The following is a 27762-nucleotide window of genomic DNA, read 5'->3' on the forward strand; positions in this document are numbered from 1 at the left end:
AGCTGTCTGTATGTATTAGTGAAACACAGTTACCAAAACCCTTCTGCTACAAGAGTCTACGGGCATGTATATATATGAATTGGATACTACTAGCAGTCAATCTCCACGCAGAGTTGTCGTTCCATGCTCTCGCATACAGCTATGCTGGTTCCAGTCAAATCTCTGCGCGGCAGCGCGGAGGTTGACTAGCAGCATGTACACGATATAAGCCATAACAGCCGCATTACGGTCGAGACAGTTAGCATGGATTGTTTGGCCTTTATAGCTTTTCGGTTGATAGTGGTATGGATTTCCTTCATACGTGAGTTATATTACAGCATTTATATTTGTTGATTCAATGTACGACATTTATCGCATACAGATTGTTGATAGTTTGGTCGCATTGTCTATTATTTTATACACTTTTTGTACATGCATAAAGCATGATACTTTGTCTAAAGGACAGGGGGGGGGGGGGCGTATTGTGCAGATTTGGCAAATAAACTAGCTTCTACGAACTATTTGTTACTTAGATAAGAATTATACTTAAAGAAAACATTCTTGGTCGAAAATCAACTGTTGGTGCGAGATCCAAAAATGGGAAATGAGTCAAGTACTGTATACGCATACTGACAGATTATATATTAGCCATTGATTTATCAGAAATATGTAACAATGATCATTATATTGATCCGAGAATGTACCAGATGTGTGACATGAAGATACCTTCATATTGATCCGAGAATGTACCAGATGTGTGACATGAAGATACCTTTGATCCGAGAATGTAACAGATGTGTGACATAAAGATACCTTCATATTAATCCGAGAATGTACCAGATGTGTGACATGAAGATACCTTCATATTGATCCGAGAATGTACCAGATGTGTGACATGAAGATACCTTCATATTGATCCGAGAATGTACCAGATGTGTGACATGAAGATACCCTTGATCCGAGAATGTACCAGATGTGTGACATGAAGATACCTTTGATCCGAGAATGTACCAGATGTGTGACATGAAGATACCTTTGATCCGAGAATGTAGCAGATGTGTGACATGAAGATACCTTCATGTTTTAAACGTAAGAAATAGCTTCATATCCTACATTTTAACTGGGCTTCGATAAGTCCTGTATTCATCTGGGACAAGACCGGATATATTACTGATTGTATTAATGTAAGTATGAATGCACTCTCCAATATCCATTCTTCACGATTTGGGAAAAGTGTGCTTATTCGGGACATTTTTACATCAGTTTTCAAGATACTTCGAAATAGATTTTTATATGGCGTATCGTTCACATTTGTAAATAAGAGTTTTAAAAGGTGTAACTCAATTAATTATGAAATGTGTTATCTGCATTGCACATCACATTACTTTGCGTTATGAAATATTACATTATGAATATGAGGGTATAGTTATGTTCTAGGAATGTTAACCAGTTTACATGTAAATGAAATACGTAATGGTTGTAGCTTATGTATTGTTGAAAGGATTTTTTTTCCTTCACTGACATTAAAAAGTTCAGTATGATTAGTGCTCTGTTTGCAATACTGCAGCTACATACGCATTTCGTAGACGAGTTGACTGTTGTTGAAGTTGCAATACTGCAGCTACATACGCATTCGTAGACGAGTTGACTGTTGTTGAAGTTGCAATACTGCAGCTACATACGCATTTCGTAGACGAGTTGACTGTTGTTGAAGTTGCAATACTGCAGCTACATACGCATTCGTAGACGAGTTGACTGTTGTTGAAGTTGCAATACTGCAGCTACATACGCATTTCGTAGACGAGTTGACTGTTGTTGAAGTTGCAATACTGCAGCTACATACGCATTCGTAGACGAGTTGACTGTTGTTGAAGTTGCAATACTGCAGCTACATACGCATTTCGTAGACGAGTTGACTGTTGTTGAAGTTGCAATACTGCAGCTACATACGCATTCGTAGACGAGTTGACTGTTGTTGAGTTGCAATACTGGCAGCTACATACGCATTTCGTAGACGAGTTGACTGTTGTTGAGTTGCAATACTGCAGCTACATACGCATTTCGTAGAAGAGTTGACTGTTGTTGAAGTTGCAATACTGCAGCTACATACGCATTCGTAGACGAGTTGACTGTTGTTGAAGTTGCAATACTGCAGCTACATACGCATTCGTAGACGAGTTGACTGTTGTTGCAGTTGCAATACTGCAGCTACATACGCATTCGTAGACGAGTTGACTGTTGTTGCAGTTGCAATACTGCAGCTACATACGCATTCGTAGACGAGTTGACTGTTGTTGCAGTTGCAATAAATGCAATAACTATTTCATAATAACACGATAATGATGCGGATAACATTCGTTTTTACAAGTACATACCAATCTTCCACTAAAGTCCATCGTTAGAATGGTACAAAACCTAATACGTCAAAAATATCAATGTTTGTGCCTCATACTGATTCAACGGTTTCTAATATATTGAAATAATCTTAGGGAACGTGTTTCTCAAAATCTCGACTTAAGACTGAGTATTTACGGCATTAGTAATGTGTTACTTTTCTCCTTGCATACAGTGCTAGTGTTGATCTTTCTCTTGACAGTAAATGGGTTCGTTCGTTCCTTCAAACTGTTCTTAAATTATACCCCTGGAGTCAAAAATGGAAGATGTCAGATAATTTTGTATAGACTTTCGAAACACTAAGGAAATGTATCCTGGTAGGGTGAAACAAGTAAAAGTGATTTGTCTACATTTTAAAATTATATAAAGTTTCGACAGTATGTTCCCGGGGACAAAATTAAGTTAACATGGCAGTATAACGGTAGATAAAGTAAGCTTGGATATTTTAACGTTGGTTTCACGCTGCTGATATTGAGTCGGAGTGCTTGTATTTGTATACGCGAGTTTTACAGTATTTATTTCAGTTCATGTACATTTATTGCATATTCGAAATGTTCCTTTCAATATTCGTCTTCCTTCATTTTAATGGACTTCGTTATATGCTTGAATAAGGCATTTTATCAAATCTTGGTATAATTTATCCATTTCGATTTGCATTGAGTTCACGTAACAACGGAAATGTAGCAGAAATGGAGACATATCTTTTGACTTGTATGTGAGATTTATTATAAATAAAAAACCTTACACGACATTAACCAATTTTATTAAATAAAAAACTCGTGTACGTGCTTTAGATAATGACTTTGCGATTGGAATGTATATCCGCATTCATATGAAACGGAAATATCGCGAGTGACCCGTACCAGCCTGTTTTGGTTTTGGCGACAGCAATACGCTAACTTTTTTTATTATTTATATAAACAGTATTCTAACTACGTCCATAGTTGTAAAGCCGTGTGATAAATTATAATGTAAGAAACTGAATATTCGATATTTTTTATCGTTGAACTGTATTATACGCGGGGTACATAGCATCTAGTCGGATCAAACAAACCAAAAAAATCATATATACATGTTAATTAATTTCAGTTTTCGTAGGTCAAAGTTTAACGGATGAATATACGTACGTACTACAAAGGGCTGTTGCGCGTTCGTAAACAATTGTTGTTCTATATTGTATTCTTTTTAAATTGAATACCGGTATATGTTGTTAACTTAATTTACTTAAATGAATTTATATCAACCTTATTCGTAGTAAAATTTGTTTTGTTTTTTCTCTTAAGCTCAACGATCACTCCGGACATTATGTAAATGGGGTCGTGCACGTGTTGCCGTATGGGCGTTTAGGGTTCTTTCTTAGAACACCGCGTTTGGGTTTCTAAATATATTATATTTATGATTTAATATCATAAACATACAGGTTGACAGCATCAATGATATGCAAAGAATGACTCTCTTATAATAAGTATTATTAAATTTATATAAAATGATGTGTTCCGACGGTAAGATACCAACAGAATTAATACACAAATACAACTATTAAAACAAAATAATTACAATAATACAACCGACAGACATGAATATAAAAGATGTATAAAATGCATATTTACCTAAATATATTATATTTATGATTTAATATCATAAACATACAGGTTGACAGCATGAATGATATGCAAAGAATGACATTCGAAATAGTCATTCATGCAGACGGATGTGGTTGAGTGAATAAACTCATGATTGACAAGCCAATTAACGTATTAAAATGTTAGTAAAAACAGTTCAACTTTCTACCCAGTCTCTACATACTGAAAACTAATCAACTACTACAAAAGAACGCTACTAATCCTATTTACAGTTAAAATCTACTCTGTCCAACCATTGAACAATGAGAGCAATGTTTCCTTTAAAAAATAATTTACTTCAATTAAAGTAGATGAAACACAAGCACAGTTACGTTAGACATTGACTACTATCTTAAAGTGCATTTACGGTGGTTGGCCTTTTCAATATTCTAAACACATTTTTTTAAAGGATTTACAATACTAAATTAGCATTCGCTCCGGGAAACCGAGATTTATGCATGTGCGAAAAGTGTTTTCCGCAGTGCACTCCGCTGTTGGTAAATGATAACTTTGTTTATTTGTTTTCGCCCATACGAGCTAGTATGTTTGTAAATTCCTGATATGATAATCCGTGTTAAATTAAGCCTCGTTCTGGGAACAATGGCGTAATGCTTGTGTGTAATGAGTCTTCACAGATAAGCACATGTTCAATCCGCCTGGACTTCTTTTAAACGAAAAATCCGCTTCAATGGAAAGTGTTGGCCCATTCGAGACAACATTTCACGGACATGCATTACGCTCGGTTTGCCCACAGCGCGACTGAAATATGCCATATGCATGCATTATAATCAAAGCGCTGAAGGCACTGAAGTTGTTCGCTTTTTGAGAGTATGCAATAGCATTCACAGGAAATGAAGTTCGACCTTTTTATATTTTGAAAAATACAAACATAAATATAATTTCACTTATATTGTATACAGGAGCAAGATTTTGCTACTACAGGGGCTAGGTTTTGCTTCTTCGGTGTTGGGATTTAGCAAACACCTCAAGGGAGAAAAATTACATGTATATTTACTAGACTCACGAAAATATTACTGAATTTTTATAATAGCTGTAATTTAGAGCTATTTAGTCATTTCTTAACAATTTGAATGTAGTTATCATAATTAAATTGATTTATGATACTGTAAATAATATATAGACCAGTCAAATAGTATGGAAAACAACTCAAACATTAATGTAAAGAACGCGCGCGTATATATATTTAAAATATGTATGGGTGATTAATGATAGTGCGGTAACCCAATGTTTTTATTGAATTTTACACATAAAATGTGTGCGTTTAAGCTATAGATAAATTATCACCAATATATAATATTTATAAATAAATATTATAATCTGGCTAAACAGCTCGTACAGATATGGGTGGGATTCAATTTACATTTATGAAAAAAAGAACAACATCCGCAACATAAGTCACCGCAATTCTTATTGATTTCATTGATTAAAATATGTTAATGTCGTTAACCAACAGAAACAATCAACAACACCATATTTTTGTTTTAACCGTTTAAACAAACAAACTCACTTTTAACACGCTTGATATATTAAAACGTAAAAACAACTGTTCAAACGGATGTTATTCAAATTCCTTAACAGTTTTATCCCACGCCTATGTCCCGATCAAAAATTACACGATACACTACTCGCGTGACCTACTCGTCAACACAAATGTCTTGCCCAAGCTCTTATTGTTCATTGTGTTTTGTATGCAATATCATTAATTTATAATACTCTGCTTTTTTAAATGCTTGAATAGTTTTAACCATAAATAGAAAAAAATATTTCACCAGACTAAAACGTGTGGATGCGCACATTCCCCATACGTTTCAGATGAGTCGTTAACATGAGAACAACTATTATGCACATCAGAGTGTCATTACCAAACATCAAAAGCATGTAAATTTAATGTGATGACTATCATAAAAAACAAATTTAATATTTTACATGCTATTTTATTGAAGCATAAATATATTCGTTTACTCTTAATGCACTTAAATTTCCGTTACCACGCACGTTAAGTCCCAAGCTCATTAAAATAAAATCCACTCAAAATTTTTTCGTTGTTAGCCGGATGTTATAGAAGCGTCAGACCGGGTATAATTTGAAAGTATAATTTTGAAACACTAACCACGGATTTTCGAAAAGAATTTATCAAAGAACTCAGTTTTCTCGAGTAAAATATGGTTACATGTCTATTTCTCGAGCAAAGCTCATGCTTTACTTTAATTTTGTGATATGTGCTAAAATGATTACCACTCCTATCCAAGAATGTCATATACTTCATACTCAGTATGCTTACATTAATGAATTTAATGTTTCAAGCAATATACGTTTGAACGTTCAACAGGTTTATATATAGTGTTATTGTTGTTGTTGTTAATATTGTTAAATGCCTTTTAGGCCATTTTAAAATATTAATAAAACATACAGTAAATGTATACCATAGAAAAATAGCTGGTGCATATTTTGGTATGTAAATTTTTACAATTGTTTAGATTAATCGCGTTAAATTAAGAATGATAATATCTACAGCCGCCAATCTAGAACTTAATTTACAGTTATAAAGTTTTCATCACGTTTTATTACAATCTGAATGTAATGGCGTTCATGTAATGAAATAAGTATTTAGTTTGACCTTTATGAATAATACATGATAATCAATTACGAAGCTGTTAGATCGATCAATTTAACAATCAAAGCGCTGAAGTCACTGAAGCTGTTCGCTATTGCATAATTTAAGACGCAACTCGTTTTTTCAAAATTAATCGCATGTTTGAAATGAACACACGCCATTCAAATTAATAAAGAGTGTGTCATAACGCACGAGTTGAGATGTGTGTGCACTTTTTATCATCCTATTTATTTTGCAGAGATAACTTAGACAAAATAACAACAACATGGCCCTTTTTGGACGTTCTGAAAGCATAGAAGGTATGATGAAAATGGTAATGAGAACTTAATATAAAGACAATTTGTAATCACTATCATATTAAATGAATATTGTTGAAATATCGAATACCTATCTCACTTAGAATATAATTTCATGATGAAAATTCTCTGTACAAAACTTTTGATTTGTGACACCATATACAAATTCAAAATATCCAATAAGATAATTGATGAAAAAAAAAATCTGCGAGCAATACTTAGGTCGTCATAATTAGGTAGTCATAAAGACAGCCCTGTTGACCAGTGCTTTGTTGTTTATGCATTATTTGTTACCCTAGCAGTTCACACGGTGTCAACAACTCTGACCTTAACATAGATATAGAGCACTAATGCGCTTTTTCGGCATAGCTGTTTTACCTAGCTTTTCGCCTTAAATGACTTTTACATAACGCCAGCAGACACGCGTGAATATTTTCGAATATTTTATGGGCTGATTCGAGATAAAACCTCTGAACGTTGGCTACATCACCGTGTCTGTGCTCAGCGCAAAGGATGTAGCACTGTTCAGTGTAAGAAATTCCGGACTACTCTCTGTATGTTCAAACGACACAAATTGTGGCCCAGTTACAATTACGCGTTAAAACCCATCTCGCAAAATTTCAGGGTCAGTACTCGTTCACTAAATCGTCTGGGGAATATATAATTGACTATCGATAAACACAGTTTTGCTTTCAAGATGAGAAAACAAACATTACCGAAATTGTATTGTGTCACGATAAGAGGAAAATCGTGTAGTTATCCAACCACAATGTTTGCCGTACTCGGTCAGCACGTCTGGAAATCGTTCCTGACCGCCTTGATAGGCTGCCCTTATTAACAAGTTTGCTATTTTGAATTCAATTTTGTTTCAAAAAGCATTGTTCTAAAATGTGCCATTTACAATTCGCAATGAGATTTGTAATGAACCTCGTCATGCGAAAATGGGGTTTATTCCATATGCGCACATCATATATATAGCCCATTCAGCCTGCGCATCTCCCAGTCTGGTCAGGAGATACATAATGAGACCATAACACATTGAGTGATTTTATAGCGAACAGCATCGCCTTTGACCAGACTACGCAAATGCACATGTTTGGTTTAAGATACGCTGGCCGAAACGCATAAGACCCGTTTTCGCATGACGCGACTATAAAAGTGTGATTGTAATATGTCGAAAGAAAACTGCGTTTAAATCAAATATTAACATACGATATATTACGATAGTGAAAAAATATACTCATAATAAGGCATGTGAGGACACATATGATGTGCACTCCCGTAGTATAATTTTTATCTAATTACACTAATGTGTGGTTTGACAATGATAACACACATTTCATGCAGTGAATATGCGATTTACAAGTGAAAAAAAGCTACAATAGTAAAACTTTTGTTTTCAATTTATTCATTTAGACAAGTTAATTTGAAACTTTATTCAAAAGTCAGCATTTACGCCGACTACCTTTTGTTTTGTAATTCAAAAGCGCACAATTTTACAGGAAAATGTTATTTGCAATAATAACCATTTTACCGCTCTATCTGATGTTATATTTGATGTTTATATTAGCTGTCTGTATGTATTAGTGAAACACAGTTACCAAAACCCTCCTGCTACGAGAGTATCAGAGACATCTGAATGGTATTTATATATATATGAATTGGATACTACTACAGATAACAAAGACCTATAAATAACAAAGATTATCTGTCTTCAGATACTACTAGCAGCATGTACACGATATAAGCCATAACAGCCGCATTACGGTCGAGACAGTTAGCATGGATTGTTTGGCCTTTATAGCTTTTCGGTTGATAGTGGTATGGATTTCATTCATACGTGAGTTATATTACAGCATTTATATTTGTAGATTCAATGTACGACATTTATAGCATACATGATTGTTGATAGTTTGGTCGCATTGTCTATTATTTTATACACTTTTTGGTAAATGTATAAAGCATGATACTTTGTCTAAAGGACAGGGGGGGGTATTGTGAAGATTAGGCAAATAAACGAGCTACTACGAATTATTTGTTACTTAGATAAGAATTATACTGAAAGAAAACATTCTCGGTCGAAAATCAACTGTTGGTGCGAGATCCAAAAATACTGGCAGATTATATATAAGCCATTGATTTGTCAGAAATATGTAACAATGATCATCATATTGATCCGAGAATGTACCAGATGTGTGACATAAAGAATGTACCAGATGTGCGACATGAAGAATGTACCAGATGTGTGACATGAAGAATGTACCAGATGTGTGACACGAAGAATGTACCAGATGTGTGACACGAAGAATGTACCAGATGTGTGACACGAAGAATGTACCAGATGTGTGACATGAAGAATGTACCAGATGTGTGTTATGAAGAATGTTCCAGATGTTTGACATGAAGAATGTACCAGATGTGTGACATGAAAAATGTACCAGATGTGTGACTTGAAGAATGTACCAGATGTGTGACATGAAGAATGTACCAGATGTGTGACATGAAGAATGTACCAGATGTGTGACATGAAGAATGTACCAGATGTGTGACATGAAGAATGTACCAGATGTGTGACATGAAGATACCTTTGATCCGAGAATGTACCAGATGTGTGACATGAAGATACCTTTGATCCGAGAATGTACCAGATGTGTGCCATGAAGATATCTTTGATCCGAGAATGTAGCAGATGTGTGACATGAAGATACCTTCATGTTTTAAACGTAAGAAATAGCTTCATATCCTACATTTTAACTGGGCTTCGATAAGTACTGTATTCATCTGGGACAAGCCCGGTTATATTACTGATTGTATTAATGTAAGTATGAATGCACTCTCCAATATCCATTCTTCACGATTTGGGAAAGTGTGCTTATTCGGGACATTTTTACATCAGTTTTCAAGATACTTCAATATTCATTTTTATATGGCGTCTCGTTCACATTTGTATATAAGAGTTTTAAAAGGTGAAATTCAATTAGTTATGAAATGTATTGTCTGCATTGTACCATAAGCCATCACATTACTTTGCGTCATGAAATATTACATTATGAATATGAGGGTATAGTTATGTTCTAGGAATGTTAACCAGTTTACATGTAAATGAAATACGAATGGTTGTAGCTTATGTATTGTTGAAAGGATTTTTTTTACTTCACTGACATTAAAAAGTTCAGTATGATTAGCGCTCTTTTTTCAATACTGCAGCTACATACGCATTTCGTAGACGAGTTGACTGTTGTTGCAGTTGCAATACTGCAGCTACATACGCATTTCGTAGACGAGTTGACTGTTGTTGCAGTTTCAATACTGCAGCTACATACGCATTTCGTAGACGAGTTGACTGTTGTTGCAGTTGCAATAAATGCAATAACTATTTCATAATAACACGATAATGATGCGGATTAACATTCGTTTTTACCAGTACATACCAATCTTCTACTAAAGACCATCGTTAGAATGATAGAAAATCTAATACGTCAAAAATATCAATGTTTGTGCCTCATACTGATTCAACGGTTTCTAATACTAATATATTGAAATAATCTTAGGGAACGTGTTTCTTAAAATCTCGACTTAAGACTGAGTATATACGGCATTAGTAATGTGTTACTTTTCTCCTTGCATACAGTGCTAGTGTTGATCTTTCTCTTGACAGTAAATGAGTTCGTTAGTTCCTTCAAACTGTTCTTAAATAATACCCCTGGAGTCAAAAATTGAGATGTCAGATAATTTTGTATAGACTTTCAAAACACTAAGGAAATGTATCCTGGTAGGGTGAAACAAGTAAAAATGATTTGTCTACATTTTAAAATTATATAAAGTTTCGACAGTATGTTCCCTGGGACAAAATTAAGTTAACATGGCAGTATAACGGTCAATAAAGTAAGCATGAATATTTAAACGTTGGTTTCACGCTGCTGTTGTTGAGTCAGAGTGCTTGTATTTGTATACGCGAGTTTAACAGAATTTATTTCAGTTCATGTACATTTATTGCATATTCGACATGTTCCTTTCAATATTCGTCTTCCTTCATTTTAATGGACTTCGTTATATGCTTGAATTAGGCATTTTATCAAATCTTGTTATAATTTATCCATTTCGATTTGCATTGAGTTCACGTAACAACGGAAATGTAGCAGAAATGGAGACATATCTTTTGACTTGTATGTGAGGTTTATAATAAATAAAATGCCCTACACGACATTAACCAATTTTATTAAATAAAAAACTTGTGTACGTGCTTTAGATAATGACTTTGCGATTGGAATGTATATCCGCATTCATTTGAAACGGAAATATCGCGAGTGACCCGTACCAGCCTGTTTTGGTTTTGGCGATAGCAATACGCTAACTTTTTTATTATTTATGTAAACAGAATTCTAACTACGTCCATAGTTGTAAAGCCGTGTGAACAAATTATAATGTACGAAACTGAATATTCGATGTTTTTTATCGTTGAACTGTATTATACGCGCGGTACATAGCATCTAGACGGATCAAACAAACCAAAAAAATCATTAAACATGTAAATTAATTTTAGTTTTCGTAGGTCAAAGTTTAACGGATGAATAAACGTTCGTACTACAAAGGGCTGTTGCGCGTTCGTAAACAATTAGTTGTTCTGAATTGTTTTCTTTTTAAATTGAATACCGGTATATGTTGTTAACTTAATTTACTTAAATGAATTTATATCAACCTTATTCGTAGTAAAAAAAATTGTTTTTTTTCTCTTAAGCTCAACGATCACTGCGGACATTATGTAAATGGGGTCTTGCACAAGTCTGCGTGTTGGTCTCCGATCATGTTAATTCGTTATGTACATGGGGTCGTGCACAAGTCTGCGTGTTGGTCTCCGATCGTGTTCATTTTATAATGAATTAGTAGATGAAACACAAGCACAGTTACGTTAGACATTGACTACTATCTTAAAGTGCATTTACGGTGGTTGGACTTTTCAATATTCTAAACACATTTTAAAAGGATTTACAATACGAAATTAGCATTCGCTCCGGAAAACCGAGATTTATGCATGTGCGAAAAGTGTTTTCCGCAGTGCAGTCCGCTGTTGGTAAATGATAACTTTGTTTATTTGTTTTCGCCCATACGAGCTAGTATGTTTGTAAATTCCTGATATGATAGTCCGTGTTAAATTAAGCCTCGTTCTGGGAACAATGTTGTAATGCTTGTGTGTAATGAGTCGTCTCAGATAAGCTCGTGCAGTGCGCACATGTTCAATCCGCCTGGATTTCTTTTAAACGAAAAATCCGTTTCAATGGAAAGTGTTGGCCCATTCGAGACAACATTTCACGAACATGCATTACGCTCGGTTTTCCCACAGCGCGACTGAAATATGCCATATGCATGCATTATAATCAAAGCGCTGAAGGCACTGAAGTTGTTCGCTTTTTGAGAGTATGCAATAGCATTCACAGGAAATATAGTTCGACCTTTTTATATTTTGAAAAATACAAACATAAATATAATTTCACTTATATTGTATACAGGAGCGAGATTTTGCTACTACAGGGGCTAGGTTTTGCTTCTTCGGTGTTGGGATTGAGCAAACACCTCAAGGGAGAAAAATTACAAGTATATTTACTAGACTAACGAAAATATTACTGAATTTTTATAATAGCTGTAATTGAGAGCTATTTAGCTATTACTTAACGATTTTGAATGTTAAGTACCCGCAGCTAGAAACCCTACCAGTCCAGTATGGTATCAACAAACCAAACGTACATGCTTTCACAGCCTCTCACTTAATCATACAGTCTCTTAAAATGCAATACATTCCATATCGCAGGTTATCAAGGCCAGTGCGCGGTCAGTGTGTCAGGATATCGTCCTTACACAGCTTTGGCATATAGCGATACAAAAAACACCGTTCGGCGTATGTTAACATATCATGCACAATAGGTTACATCATTTAAATAAGACATATGCACATTAATAGATTCTGAATGTGTTTAGACCATTAACATGACATCATTTTTGGTTTATTGAATAAAATATATTCTATATACTTAACGAATGTAGTTATCATAATTAAATTGATTTACGATACTGTAAATAATATATAGACCAGTCAAATAGTATGGCAAACAACTCAAACATTAGTGTAAAGAACGCGCGCGTATACATATTTAAAATATGTATGGGTGATTCATGATAGTGCGGTAACCCAATGCTTTTATTGAATTTTACAGATAGAATTTGTGCGTTTAAGCTATGGATAAATTATCACCAATATATAACATTTATAAATAAATATTTTAATCTGGCTAAACAGCTCGTACAGATATGGGTGGGATTCAATTTACATTTATGAAAAGAAAACCATTCGCAACATAAGTCACCGCAATTCTTATTGATTTCATTGATTTAAATATGTTAATGTCGTTAACCAACAGAAACAATCAACAACACCTTATTTTTCGTTTTAACCGTTCAAACAAAAAAACTCACTTTTAACTAGCTTGATATATTAAAACGTAAAAACAACTGTACAAACGGATGTTATTCAAATTCCTTTACAGTTTTATCCCACGCCTATATCCCGATCAAAAATTACACGATACACTACTCGCGTGACCTACTCGTCAACACAAATGTCTTGCCCAAGCTCCTACTGTTCATTGTGTATTGTATGCAATATCATTAATTTATAATACTCTGCTTTTTTAAATGCTTGAATAGTTTTAACCATAAACAGAAAAAATATTTCACCAGACTGAAACGTGTGATGCGCACATTCCCCATACGTTTCAGATGAGTCGTTAACATGAGAACAACTATTATGCACATCAGAGCGTCATTACCAAACATCAAAAGCATGTAAATTTAATGTGATGACTATCATAAAAAACAAATTTAATATTCTACATGCTATTTTATTGAAGCATAAATATATTCGTTTACTCTTAATGCACTTAAATTTCCGTTACCACGCACGTTAAGTCCCAAGCTCATTAAAATAAAATCCACTCAAATTTTTTTCGCTGTTAGCCGGATGTTATAGAAGCGTCAGACCGGGTATATTTTGAAAGTATAATGTTGAAACAATAACCACGGATTTTCGAAAAGAATTTATCAAAGGACTCAGTTTTCTCGATAAAAATATGGTTACATGTCTATTTCTCGAGCAAAGCTCATGCTTTTCTTTAATTTTGTGATATGTGCTAAAATGATTACCACTCCTATCCAAGAATGTCATGTACTTCATACTCAGTATGCTTACATTAATGAAATTAATGTTTCAAGCAATATACGTTTAGAGGCGTATCCAGAAAATGTTTAGAGGGGGGGGGGGAGTGAACTGGGGAGGGTGCGGGAGGGGTGTCCCCTCCTGTCGTTGATTTTTTTTTTTAATGGCACCTTGAAATGACGCAATTTCATGCTATCTTATCAGCATTTTGCATGCTAAAAGTGCATGTAAAACAAACAAGAACTTAAGTTCAGACATCAAGTGTGACAGACAAACAGACACACAGGGGTAAATCAAATGTCTCTCACACCACTAAAGTGGTGTGAGTCATAATCTTTATCCAGAAATTGTTAACAGTGTTAGATGGGTGGACCTCCTAATTAACCATGTTGGATATCCTACTAAGTCACCCTCTTGTATGGGTAGATATTTATCAAACTTGGTTGTAATCATATTATGTATTATCTTGTTGAGTCTTGTGGTTCAAAAACTGTCAAATAAGGCAAAGTCATTGATAAACCTTTTTTACAAATTATAAAAATAACATTTTAGCAACACTCTTTATTTCAAGTTCTATTAATGCGGATGGTCGAATGATGATAGAGCGGTAGACTTTTGCTCCATGGCTCCAGGGGTCAGTGGTTCGAGTCCCATTGAGGTTTAATTTTTTTTAAGTCTTTAATTGTACTCTTGTTTTTTAATGGAGATTTTTAGACCCAATGTCAACATTTATCAATATAAAGCATTTAATGACAAACTTCAATACATGCCAACATCTGTGAAAAGGCCCCTTTAAATTCATCAAAGAAACTTACCGAAAAATTAATGAGCCATTTATAAACATTTACCTATAGCTAATCAAATAGAGTAGCTTATCACTTACAGTTCTTGAAACGTGCAGTTTAGCTGGCGAAGGTTAGATCGTCTGTACACAAGCCTGGGGGCTGATCACACAAATTGAATGCTGTTTATGACTTAATTAGGGGCATATGACAGGAAATACACAAGTGGATTGAAACTATAAGGGGCTCATTTAAAAAACAAGAATCGTATCTTCCCAGCCAACTGGGGGGCTTTAGTCCCCTAGCCCCCACCTAAATACGCCTCTGTGTAACGTTTGAACGTTCATCTGGTTTATATATAGTGTTATTGTTGTTGTTGTTAATATTGTTAAATGCCTTTTAGGCCATTTTAAAATATTAATAAAACATACAGTAATTGTACAACATAGAAAAATAGCTGGTGCATATTTTAGTATGTAAATTTTCACAATTGTTAAGATTAATCGGGTTAAATTAAGAATGATAATATCTACAGCCGCCAATATAGAACTTAATTTACAGTTATAAAGTTTCCATCACGTTGTATTATAATCTGAATGTAATGGCGTTCATATAATGAAATAAGTATTTTGTTTGACCTTTATGAATAATACACGAATATCAATTACGAAGCTGTTAAATCGATCAATTTAACAATCAAAGCGCTGAAGGCACTGAAGCTGTTCGCTATTGCATAATTTAAGACGCAAATCATTTTTCAAAATTAATCGCAAGTTTGAAATGAACACACGCCATTCAAATTTATAAAGAGTGTGTCATAACGCACGGGTCGAGATGTGTGTGCACTTTTTATCATCTTATTTATTTTGTAGAGATTACTTAGACAAAATAACAACAACATGGCCCTTTTTGGACGTTCTGAAAGCATAGAAGGTATGATGAAAATGGTAATGAGAACTTAATATAAAGACAATTTGTAATCACTATCATATTAAATGAATATTGTTGAAATATCGAATACCTATCTCACTTAGAATATAATTTCATGATGAAAATTCTCTGTACAAAACTTTTGATTTGTGACACCATATACAAATTCAAAATATCCAATAAGATAATTGATGAAAAAAAAAATCTGCGAGCAATACTTAGGTCGTCATAATTAGGTAGTCATAAAGACAGCAATGTTGACCAGTGCTTTGTTGTTTATGCATTATTTGTTACCCTAGCAGTTCACACGGTGTCAACAACTCTGACCTTAACATAGATATAGAGCACTAATGCGCTTTTTCGGCATAGCTGTTTTACCTAGCTTTTCGACTTAAATGACTTTTACATAACGCCAGCAGACACGCGTGAATATTTTCGAATATTTTATGGGCTGATTCGAGATAAAACCTCTGAACGTTGGCTACATCACCGTGTCTGTGCTCAGCGCAAAGGATGTAGCACTGTTCAGTGTAAGAAATTCCGGACTACTCTCTGTATGTTCAAACGACACAAATTGTGGCCCAGTTACAATTACGCGTTAAAACCCATCTCGCAGAATTTCAGGGTCAGTACTCGTTCACTAAATCGTCCGGGGAATATATAATTGACTATCGATAAACACAGTTTTGCTTTCAAGATGAGAAAACAAACATTACCGAAATTGTATTGTGTCACGATAAGAGGAAAATCGTTTAGTTATCCAACCACAATGTTTGCCGTACTCGGTCAGCACCTCTGGAAATCGTTCCTGAACGCCTTGATAGGCTGCCCTTATTAACAAGTTTGCTATTTTGAATTCAATTCTGTTTCAAAAAGCATTGTTCTAAAATGTGCCATTTACAATTCGGAATGAGATTTGTAATGAACCTCGTCATGCGAAAATGGGGTTTATTCCATATGCGCCCATCATATATATAGCCCATTCAGCCTGCGCATCTCCCAGTCTGGTCAGGAGATACATAATGAGACCATAACACATTGAGTGATTTTATAGCGAACAGCATCGCCTTTGACCAGACTACGCAAATGCACATGTTTGGTTTAAGATACGCTGGCCGAAACGCATAAGACCCGTTTTCGCATGACGCGACTATGAAAGTGTAATTGTAATATGTCGAAAGAAAACTGCGTTTAAATCAAATATTAACATACGATATGTTACGATATTGAAAAAAATACTCATAATAAGGCATGTGAGGACACATATGATGTGCACTCCCGTAGTATTATTTTATCTAATTACACTAATGTGTGGTTTGACAATGATAACACACATTTCATGCAGTGAATATGCGACTTGCAAGTGAAAAAAAGCTACAATAGTTAAACTTTTGTTTTCAGTTTATTTATTTAGACATGTAAATTGGAAACTTTATTCAAAAGTCAGCATTTACGCCGACTACCTTTTTAAAAGATATTTCTTGTTATATTTAGTTGTTTTTTTAATGTTCGGTTTTAGCGATTGTAAAGCATTTTGAGGTTGTCTATAGTATACATGTAGTAATTGGCAGAGCTCCAGATCAGGATTTGTAAAATTAGTAACGGTACTACCACTTACAGAAAGAAAGGAGTAACGCTTAAAATCAATAGGTACCTGTACTACCATATCCAAAAATACAGGTAGTACTGTACTACCCGTGTTCTTGGATATTGAATGGTGTATAACTGACTTTACAGAAACATTTGCAGCAATTATAATAAATATATGTAGCTTCTTAAACAGTTATTGTATTAGGTTTTCCATTCTGAATTATGATGCAAATACAACTACACATTTAAACTCATGACTAATACTTTTTCTTCATTTTTCTTGACAAGAAAACACAAGCAAACTAGTAAGCTAAGTAAATGAACACTTATTACACTGTCTCATCCGTTTTCCATCGTGTTTTCTAACGTTTTAAGCCACCGATGCAATCAAATCGTTGAATATCGGGGCGATAATGTCTTTTTCTGGGTGTACCGATTTAATGTCAGGATGGTTAGACGACACCGTATGTAGTCATTATATGACAACAAAGTGTTGTTTTGAACCGCTTTCAGTTAAGCCGGCATTGCATTGCGCGCAGACATATTGTTTTTTACGGATTTAAAAGTAACAGAAATTCACGTGACAGAATAGACAATACGATATGAACCCAGTCTACAACTTTTCGGTAATTTAAATTAACGAAAAGCGCCGTAAGGTTAGAGACCAACAAATCACGCCGCGCTGATGCAGACGTATCGATACGGCCAGATTTTTTTCGTAAATGCGTAAAATGGATATAAAAGTCGTTATTGTACGTCCAGTTTATCAAAATAAATGCGTAAATCTTCATGAAAAAGGCGTATTTACGGCTGTACGGCCCTAATCTGGAGCTCTGAATTGGTAAACTCATGTTCAACGTTTTATAAATTGAGAACTGTGAATATAAACAAATTTAACCTTCTACTATTGCGCTGTTAACAGCCGTAAGTACAAAAGATCGCCGCTGTCTGTTGAGAACAAAAGAACGTTTTCCAACGCCGCTGTAGAAGCATAAACGAGATTACGAAAATAGATAATTATTGTTGTATTTAATTGTTTTTTATATTCGGTTTAAGCGATTATGAAGCATTTTTGTTGTTGTCTATCGTATCCCTGAAGTTATTGTTGAACTCATGTTCAACGTTTTATAAATTGAGAATATAAACAAGCGTAACCTTATACTATTGCGTTGTTTTCCCGAATCTATCAATAGCCTCGGATTTTAAATGACCTGTACTACGTCATTAAGACGCAGCAGAAAGTGGACTAGTTTAATCATTTATAAATAATTTCATCCGCGAAACGCATAATACAAACTTTTATTTTTGATTCTTTGCTATATAAGCTCCGTTCAAAAATATTCTATTTAACACGATATTCACATAATGTTTCCAAATTAAGAATGAATATAGTTGGAGAACCCAAACCTCTTGCATAAATTAAACAACTATTTCTCGCGCGGATACGGCAGGTGTGGCGGGTAGTAGGCTTACCGTAGATAAGCCGAACTGACTTGAAATTTTCAGAAAACAACATTAGCTGTTCGCTACACGAACAACTGAAAAACGCTTTTGATATCATAATTGATTTAATTTTTCGTCTTAATCGCACTGACATGCTTAAGAGTTTGTACATGATTGTATAAATATATATATTATCGTCTTTTAATATAAGTCTGGTGCGCGTTTTGTGGTTACTTTTCGTTGACAAGCCATGCAGCGTGGCCACTTGTATCGCACATACATCACATACCACATAGTTGTTGCACATTTCACACATTTCAGCTGTGAAGTCCAGATCAGGGACGACACTTTCCTTTTTTTCCGCACTTAAACCCAGACTCTTCTTGACAAATAATCAATTTAGGCGAAAAGTATTGTCCCTGATTTGCCTGTGCGGACTGCACATGCTAATCTGTGACGATACTTTAAGCACATGCATTAAACCCCCTTTTCATAGAGCGTGGCTCACACACATTTCAGCGGGCAGTATCCATGGTGCAGACAGCCAAGGCTTTGAACGCCACCCTCCGCGGCTATTTCAGTGACACTCGACATCACGTGACAAACTCCACCTACAAGAAGAGAGCAAGAGACTTCATCGTTAGCCAGTTCCAGGAGTTCGGTCTGCAACCACAGGAGCACAAGTTTGTTGTTAATCAAGTACGTAACGGTATATTTTTAAGAAAATAGACAAAATGCGTTGCAAACCAAATTTTCACAGCGAGCATATTATGTAAATGCCACTGATACAAAGTAATTACACATTCGTAACAACGTAGCCACAATCGATGTACAGCTCCCACTAAGTTCTTTATAATACATCCAATACCACTATCAAATTCTGCGAACATAGAGACGTAGAAATACAGCCATGAACATCACATCCCTAACTTAAATCTTGATCTAAGGCTTGAATAACTGCATACCAGAGCCTCACGTATGCATCTACCACCGCCATCATCCGGCTAATCATTACGCACAAAAAGATCCGCGGTCTGGGAAAACTGGGCTTCATTCATGAGCTTCAAATATCGCCCCAGATTAGCTTGTGCTCACGCACAGGCTTTACAGGGACGACACTTTTCGCCACGACTAGATTTTTTATGTCGAAGAGACTTACATATAACAAAATCCATTAAAGCGGAAAGTGTCGTTCCTGATTAGATTTTGGGAATACACAAGCCGATCCTGCATAACACTTAATACACATGCATAAAGCCAAGATTTGTACAGAATGCTGCTCATATGCTTTTTTACACAAGTCTTTCTGTTGAAATTACTTCTATTATCATACCTATATCAGTACGAGTTCTACAACATTATTGGGATCCTTAACGGGACTCGAGTCGGGACGGTCGATGACAAACTGGTCGGAGTAGGCACCCATTATGACACAGTTGCCGACACAAAAGGTTATGTATCGATAACGCAGTTTTCATTTATATGAGCTGCGCTGTGGGTACACGGGGCTTTATGTTTGTGCGTAAAGTGTCATCCCTGATTAGTCTTTAACATCTGCACAGGCTAATCAGTGACGACTCGTTCAGCTGTTATGATGTATTGTTTTGTTTTAAGGGAGTCTCATCTTAGCGAAAATCCAACTTAGGAAGAAAGCGTCGTCCCTTGTGTGCGGACTGCATATGCTTATCTGGACGACACTATTTGCAAAAGCATTAAGCACCGGTTTCCCAGAGCGAGGCTCACATGTTTGTGATTATGCATACGTCATTGCAGTGACTTACTTCGTAATTTCGTTTCGCTTTAGTGAAACCAAAGATTCATCCAGAAATTGTGTAATTATAGGTGAAACTGACATAATTATAAATAGTGTGCTTAAAAATAAAGACTCTCTTTGTGTTTTTTTGTTATTTAAAGTCCTTTGTTGTATTTAAATTGTTTATTACAATATGCAGCATACACATCAGTTTGTCTTGAACCTCGAGGTGACAGCAAATGTTGTGTTGCTTATAGGTGTCGACGACAATGGCTCGGGCATGGCGGCCATGCTGTATGTTGCTAAGCAACTTACAGACGAGAATAAACGAGGCGTGAAACGCAACAACACGGTGCTATTTATAGCCTTCGATCATGAAGAAGCTGGTATGTTGTGTATCATTATCAATAATTATTTTACTAACCATCGTCTTTCCATCAGTGTTTTACATAAGTGTCATCATCAGCAACAATATCACCCCAATTTGATACACAACAGCTGCAAAACATTTTCTATTTACGCTATAGTGGCACATTTGGTATGCATTGAGGGCCTAAAATTGATTTCAAATTTTTAAAAATAATAAATACATCATATTCCAGCAAGCTTGTGTAAGGCCTTAAATTATTCAGCTGACAAGTATTAGTATTACTTTAAGAACGTTTAATTACGCTGTTGAATTTATGAGCCTTTAATGTCCTAATGTTAGACTTTGAAAAAATAGGAACTCGGTGGTTCGAAACTCGGTGACGGCAATACATTAAAAAAAATTCGTTTTAAATAACTTTCGTATATGAGCAAGTCCCTTTCAATATTGCTCTACAAAATAAATGTACCCGAAATACGCAGGCCTCATCGGAAGCAAGCAGATTATAAGCGGTTGGCTGAACCCGTGGCTGGCACGGACGTACGGAACGGCGGCACGACAACTTGTACCGTACGGCATGATCGTCTTGGACACGATCATGGGCTACAACCTGACCGCCAACTCACAGAGTATACCATCACCGCAGGCCGTAAGTGCATGTGCCTTAAGTGTCTTCCCAAATAAGCCTGTGGAGTCCGCACGGGTAAATCAGGGACGACACTTTCCCCTTCACTGGATTTTCGTTTAGAACAGACTTCACTTAAATGATAAATACAATAAAAGCGCAACTGGACTGCGCAATGAACTGCGCAGGCTAATCTGGGACATCACTTTACGCATATGCTTTAACCCTTTGCATGCTGGGAAATTTGTCGTCTGCTTAAATGTCGTCCGCTGAATTTCTAAAATTAGCATTTTCTTCGATTTTTTTCAAAGAATATTATCAGAATAGTAAACAGTTTGGATCCTGATGAGACGCCACGTTCTGTGGCGTCTCATCTGGATCCAAACTGTTTGCAAAGGCCTTCAAAATTCGGTTCCCGCACTGAAAGGGTTAATCCACGTTTTCCCAGAACGCGTCGCAAATGGTTCACCAGACGGACAAACTGATAGGCAGCAAGTTTGTTTTATTGACGTAAACTTTACTTTGTTGTGTTATTAACAAATAGTTTAACATATATCTGTATCTTATAATGTCAACGTAGTAAATGCTAGTTCTCAAAGCTCAGCATTATATTGGTCGCGTAGATATTAACATACATACCGTACAACTTTTTTGTGATTTTTCACAAATACAAAATCTGCAACTATTGTACAACTAGCAACTATAACTTTAGCAACTACACAAGTTGTAGTTCTGCAACAAATACAAGAACATGTGTCGGTATAAGCCTAGTTTTGGTTGTTGAAGTTGACAACATTTGATAACTATAATTACAGATCGAATCGACGTTCCAAACGGTCTACCGCAATGTTCAGTCCGATAATAGACGTGGCGATTTCCTTCTAAATATCTACAGAAAAGATGCGGATAGAGCGCTCGGTGAAGCCTTTACCAGGGCATGGCAAGCGCTGAGCCATCCGAGGTTTGAACTCGAAGTGTTCCCACTGCCTATTTCTAGTCTGACGCAGCTGATGGAGCCCTATCTGACCTTCTACCAACCCTTCCTGCGCAGTGATCATAGGAATCTCTGGCTCGATAACATTCCGGCTATTTTCCTCACAGATTCGGGTAGGAACAAGTTTATCACATACTCAAATGCACTTTGAAAAAGTAATATGTTCTTCTCAGATATTTTTTGATACGTAACGCACCAGTTTAATTTCATTTTACGGAATAACGCACGACAAATTTGATGATGCCATTTATTATATCTTTTTATTCCGTGCTGCCCCGAACTACATTTTGAGCTAATTTTGCATAACATATTGTATCTTAATATCATAGTTACGCCTTTGTCTCTATGAAAGTTGGTCTGTTTCACGCACATGTATTCCTTATTGTCGGTCGCGTTATTTCAGCGGACTACCGCGGCGCTATGCAGGTATGCTACCACAGTCAGTGTGACAATGTCGAAACCATGCTGACCGAGGACAACCTGATGTTTCTCTCCAAGACAACGGACGCCATTTATCAAACCATAAACAGCCTTTCCGAACCCTCCGAGCCAGGTAGGGGTGAGGGTAATGTTCGTAAACCCTTTTTGCGAACTCCATTGATTAAAAGTGAAAATCGGCGCTTGTTGTTTTTCATTTCGATTCCAATACTCGCTCGGCAGTCTTGTATTGTATTTCGCGCATTGATTTGTTAAGATCAAAATAAAAAGAATCGCGCTCCAAGTAAACGGGGTTAAATGCATGTGTGTAAAGTGTCGTCCCAGATACACCTGTGAAGTCAACACTTGCTAATTAGGGACAATACTTCTTCATGTTATGATATTTTTTGTTAAAATCTGGTTTCTTCTTAGCAAACATCCAGTTTAGCCGGAAAGTGTCGTCCTGATTAGCGCATGCGGACTGCACAGGCTAATCTGGGACGACACTTTCCGATGTTATGATATTTTTTGTTTAAAGAAAGACTTTTCGTAGCAAAAATCCAGCGTATGAGGAAAGAGTCGTCCCTGATTACCTTTTGTGGACTGCACGGGCTATTATGGACGACACTTGACGCACATGTATTCCGTCCCTTTTCTCAGAGCGCGTCTTTATCGCTAACGTACACAAATATACAGCTTATTTCAATATGATCGTTTTAACTTTCCTAAACAATTATATCAATATGTTTTAAAACCTGTTTCGTTTCGTTTTCATTTCAGCCACCAGTGGGTGCCACCTCATAACGTCACTTTGGTACCTGATTGTTGTTCTTGTGGTCACAATTGCAGCTAGATATTTCATACTGTTTCAGTAATGTTTGCTGTCACAAAGATATGTGTCTTTTATTAAAAGCCCAAATTTCCGTATAAGTGTTTGAATGGCGCTGATTAGCAGGTTTATATGAAATTAAAATAACCAGGAAATTATTTAAAATCATAAATGCATTCCACAGAAACTCATTACATTATCATGTATGTGTGTATACTCACCAGTCTTAATTTTTATATAGTTTTTCCCCTATAAAACCTTCGATTAACATTGAATTAACCACTGTTTTAATATATTTTGTCTTTATGTCCCCTTCGAAGAAGGCGTCATATATATATATAGCAATTGCACTTTTCATCTATTGGTCTGTGCGTGTGTCCGGTGTTCCTTTCGACCCCCGTTTCCCTACTTCAAAGATCAATGTAAAACTTAAAGGTCAAATGCGGTAAAAACATGAAAATTACTGTCGAATCAAAAACTTTGAAATATATTTATGACTTTAAAAATAACTAGGCACACGAAAAAAGATTCCAAGACGCCGTGGTCTCATTAAACTTCCGTCTCTCTGTCGCAAAAGTCAAGGTCACGGTTAAAAGCCATGTCAAATTCGGTAATAAAACAGCTTCGCAATTCCTGCCTCAGTCATAATGTTGCAATTGCATAAATGAGTTATTTAAAAATGGCACAAATTTACACCATCATATTAAGACGTTTCGCGGATAACACGCCTTTCTACCTGAAAGGTCAACGTTACAAGTTCAAAAGTAAAACTTGATAATTCTAGCCTCAGACATAATTTTGCCATTCATTGATGGTTTGTTTAGTAACAAATGCAAACCACCATGAGGCGACTTGACACATGTTAAAACCTTCTCTCTTAAACAAAGGTCAAGGTCACATATTGAGTTCAATGTTTGAAAACACATTGGAATGGGGGGGGGGCATCTGTGTCCTACTGATTTATGTCTTTATTTTTATATTGAGTTTACGAGGTGTCAGGGTAAATTTTGATATACATTTCCACTGTTTTGTGCAGTTAAGTACACTATCTTTTGGTGTCAAACAAATCTCAGCGTTAATTCACTGCTTTCATTTAATTCATACGCTTCAATAAAAATATAAATATTCGCCAGACTCTCTTACGGAGATTTTAAAGTTGCTAATACAGAGTGTTTATGTGAAGATTGTTTTTATTACTTGGTAGCCTAGGACACTTGTAATAACCATTATGTTATTTATATTTAAAACAAACTTATTTGCTATACAATAACAAGTCATTATAATAAAGGTTGTATAGAGGTTGTGAAAGACGTAGCAATATTATCTGGCAACGGGTTTTTTTCGGGGGGGGGGGGGGGATTTGGATTTTGCCACAGCTATACGATAACTCTGCTAAAATTATTTCTGAATACTTTCACAGTGAGGTTCCTTGTTAGAGGTATAAAGCACTGTTAATCAATTACTTGTATAATACATAAATACTTTAAGCGTATGTTCCGTACATTGGGTACATTGAAGCATACTGTGGCGTCCGTCATTACGGGGAACTCGGCCTTCAATGTGTGTTTGCCTTGCCGTCTGTGTCCACGTTTAAATATTACCCTGTTTTGTGTTCTCGTGTATTTATTCGATGTATTATAGACGTATAACTAGACGTGTGTCAGTTTAAATAATATATTTATTCGTTGTGTAGTTATTATCAAAACAGTGAATTTTTGTCGGTTGTAAGTATAATATTCTTAATATTATATATTCTAATATAAACAGATACATGAATGTTGCCAATGATATAGGATACTTGTTTCATCTGCATTTTATGTGTATTGATTTTCTTTGTTCGTAAGTTATATATACAAGTTCTACAATGTTTCGTCTATCTTTACTCGTATGTATCCATTTTAAGCACATTGGAAATAAACCTTTTCAAACAAACTTTTCTGTCTCTTCATGCAACTTTATTCAAAAAATATTAAAAACGTATTTTTAAAAGATCCTATTAAGTTATATAGAGCTTTACTAATAAACGTAAACAAACATTACGCACTTCAATGATTTCGTTATACATTTCATTGATTTTGACAATTTAAATGAAGCTTTCACACTCGAGTACTATAAAAAGCTCGACAATACATCTGCATGTGTTCATTACGGTTGGCTGGCTCCTAAAAAAGACAATCATTCAAGTAAGAATTTTTCGTGTTTTTTTGCGCTTTAATAAAGTTTCATATATTTTACAAGATCTTCTGTAATTAAAAGTTTTATACATATACAACAATACTATAGTTTAAGTGTATCAACTTCATTAAAGATTTATGTAAATATATCCGAAATTAATCGGGATATAGGCAATCCATAAAAAACACGTTATGTTTCGTTAAATTGAGTTTGTAAAAAGCTATTGACCTGTTGTGAAAACTTCTATGGAGAACTCATTTTAGGAAAAATTATATTATGTATGAGATCATATTTTATGTATATGCTTTATCATCCACCCATCCACCCACCTACTCACCTACCCACCTACCCACCTACCCATCCACCCACCTAGCCACCCACCAATCCACCCACCTACCAACCCAACCACCCACCCACCCATCCACCCACCCACCTACCCACACTCACACGCACCTCCAACGCACGCACACGAGCATTATATAATTACATTATTATATCATTATTTTCCCCTGCCCGTGAAACCGGAGGGGACTTAATGTTTGCACTCTGTCTGTCAGTCTGTCTGTCAGTCTGTCTGTCAGTCAGTCAGTCCGTCACACTTTTCTAGATCCTGCGATAACTTTAAAAGTTCTTCATATTTTTTCATGAAACTTGAAACATGGATAGATGGCAGTATGGAGATTATACACATCATTTCATTTTGTTCCTACGTCAGAAATTCTGGTTGCTATGGCAACACATATATACAAAATACTGACAATGGTGGAGATTCACCGGTAGGGGACCATATTGCTTGGCAATCTCTTGTTATATATATAATAGTGCCGACGAAGTTTTCGCCGACGGCATGTTTTTTTTATCGCGTTATACTGATACAAATCTGAGCCACCTTACGTTATATGATGTCATTCACGTGGAAGCGTAAGCTTCATTCTATACAAATGGTAGCTGTGGGGAACAGTTGGCAAGCTGTCCACGTCATCGAGACGTGCAGTTGTTGGCAAAGGCTTCCGCTATAACAAGAAAAATTTCATAGTGAGTTTTGGGATACGGATTCTGTAAATTGTGCGACCGACATTCTTCATTCATATATTAGTCGCGTTCTGAGAAAACTGGGCATAATGCATGTGCGTAAAGTATCGTCCCAGATTAGCCTGTGCAGTCCGCACAGGCTAATCAGGAACGACACTTTCCACTTTTATGACATTTTTCGTTTAAATGAAGTCTCTTCTTAGCAAAAATCCAATTTAGGCGGAAAGTGTCGTCCCTGATTAGCCTGTGCGGACTGCATAGGCTAATCTGGAACGACACTTTACGCACATGCATTATGCCCAGTTTTCTCAGAACGCGACTCATATTATAGTATAAAACATAGCAATTTCAATAATGTAATATTGCAGTATAAAACCAAGTGTTAATGAAATCAAACAGCATATTAAACAATAATAGACTCGAACAACCCTTATTTGTTTTGCCTATACGTTACTTTGTTGGTATCCCAGGCAAATATCTTGTATGATAGTTTGAACCTTTAATCAATATCACGCAATTGATATTAAAGGTGGTAATTACCCCGTTATACAGGGTCGTTAGAATATTAAACACAAATCTGTCCAAAAACTCACCAGAAAAACGTTAATACATTTAACACAATGTCTATGACCATAACACTTGAGTACATTGTTTCTTTAAAATTTGCAAAATTGTTGTATGAGACATGGAGC

The 27762-nt window shown here is 35.7% G+C and overlaps 1 protein-coding gene across 2 annotated transcripts; it reads left to right on the forward strand.

Moving 5' to 3' along the window:
- Positions 1–160: 160 nt before the first annotated feature.
- Positions 161–25795, forward strand: LOC127851364 (uncharacterized protein YfbL-like). 2 transcript variants are annotated; one of them, XM_052385097.1, is made up of 10 exons: positions 200–301; positions 6869–6929; positions 8604–8766; positions 19398–19577; positions 20221–20329; positions 20889–21017; positions 21481–21647; positions 22439–22730; positions 23021–23170; positions 23815–25795. In XM_052385097.1, the coding sequence occupies exons 4-10, from the start codon at positions 19410–19412 to the stop codon at positions 23907–23909; spliced, it is 1110 nt and encodes a 369-aa protein (XP_052241057.1). In that variant the 5' UTR covers positions 200–301; positions 6869–6929; positions 8604–8766; positions 19398–19409; the 3' UTR covers positions 23910–25795. The 2 variants fall into 2 exon arrangements, with proteins under 2 accessions (XP_052241058.1, XP_052241057.1); XM_052385098.1 differs by lacking the exons at positions 6869–6929; positions 8604–8766 and having other exon boundaries at positions 161–301.
- Positions 25796–27762: the final 1967 nt, after the last annotated feature.

The sequence above is a fragment of the Dreissena polymorpha genome, chromosome 11 (genome assembly GCF_020536995.1).
Source record: "Dreissena polymorpha isolate Duluth1 chromosome 11, UMN_Dpol_1.0, whole genome shotgun sequence".
Taxonomy (NCBI): Eukaryota; Metazoa; Mollusca; class Bivalvia; order Myida; family Dreissenidae; genus Dreissena; species Dreissena polymorpha.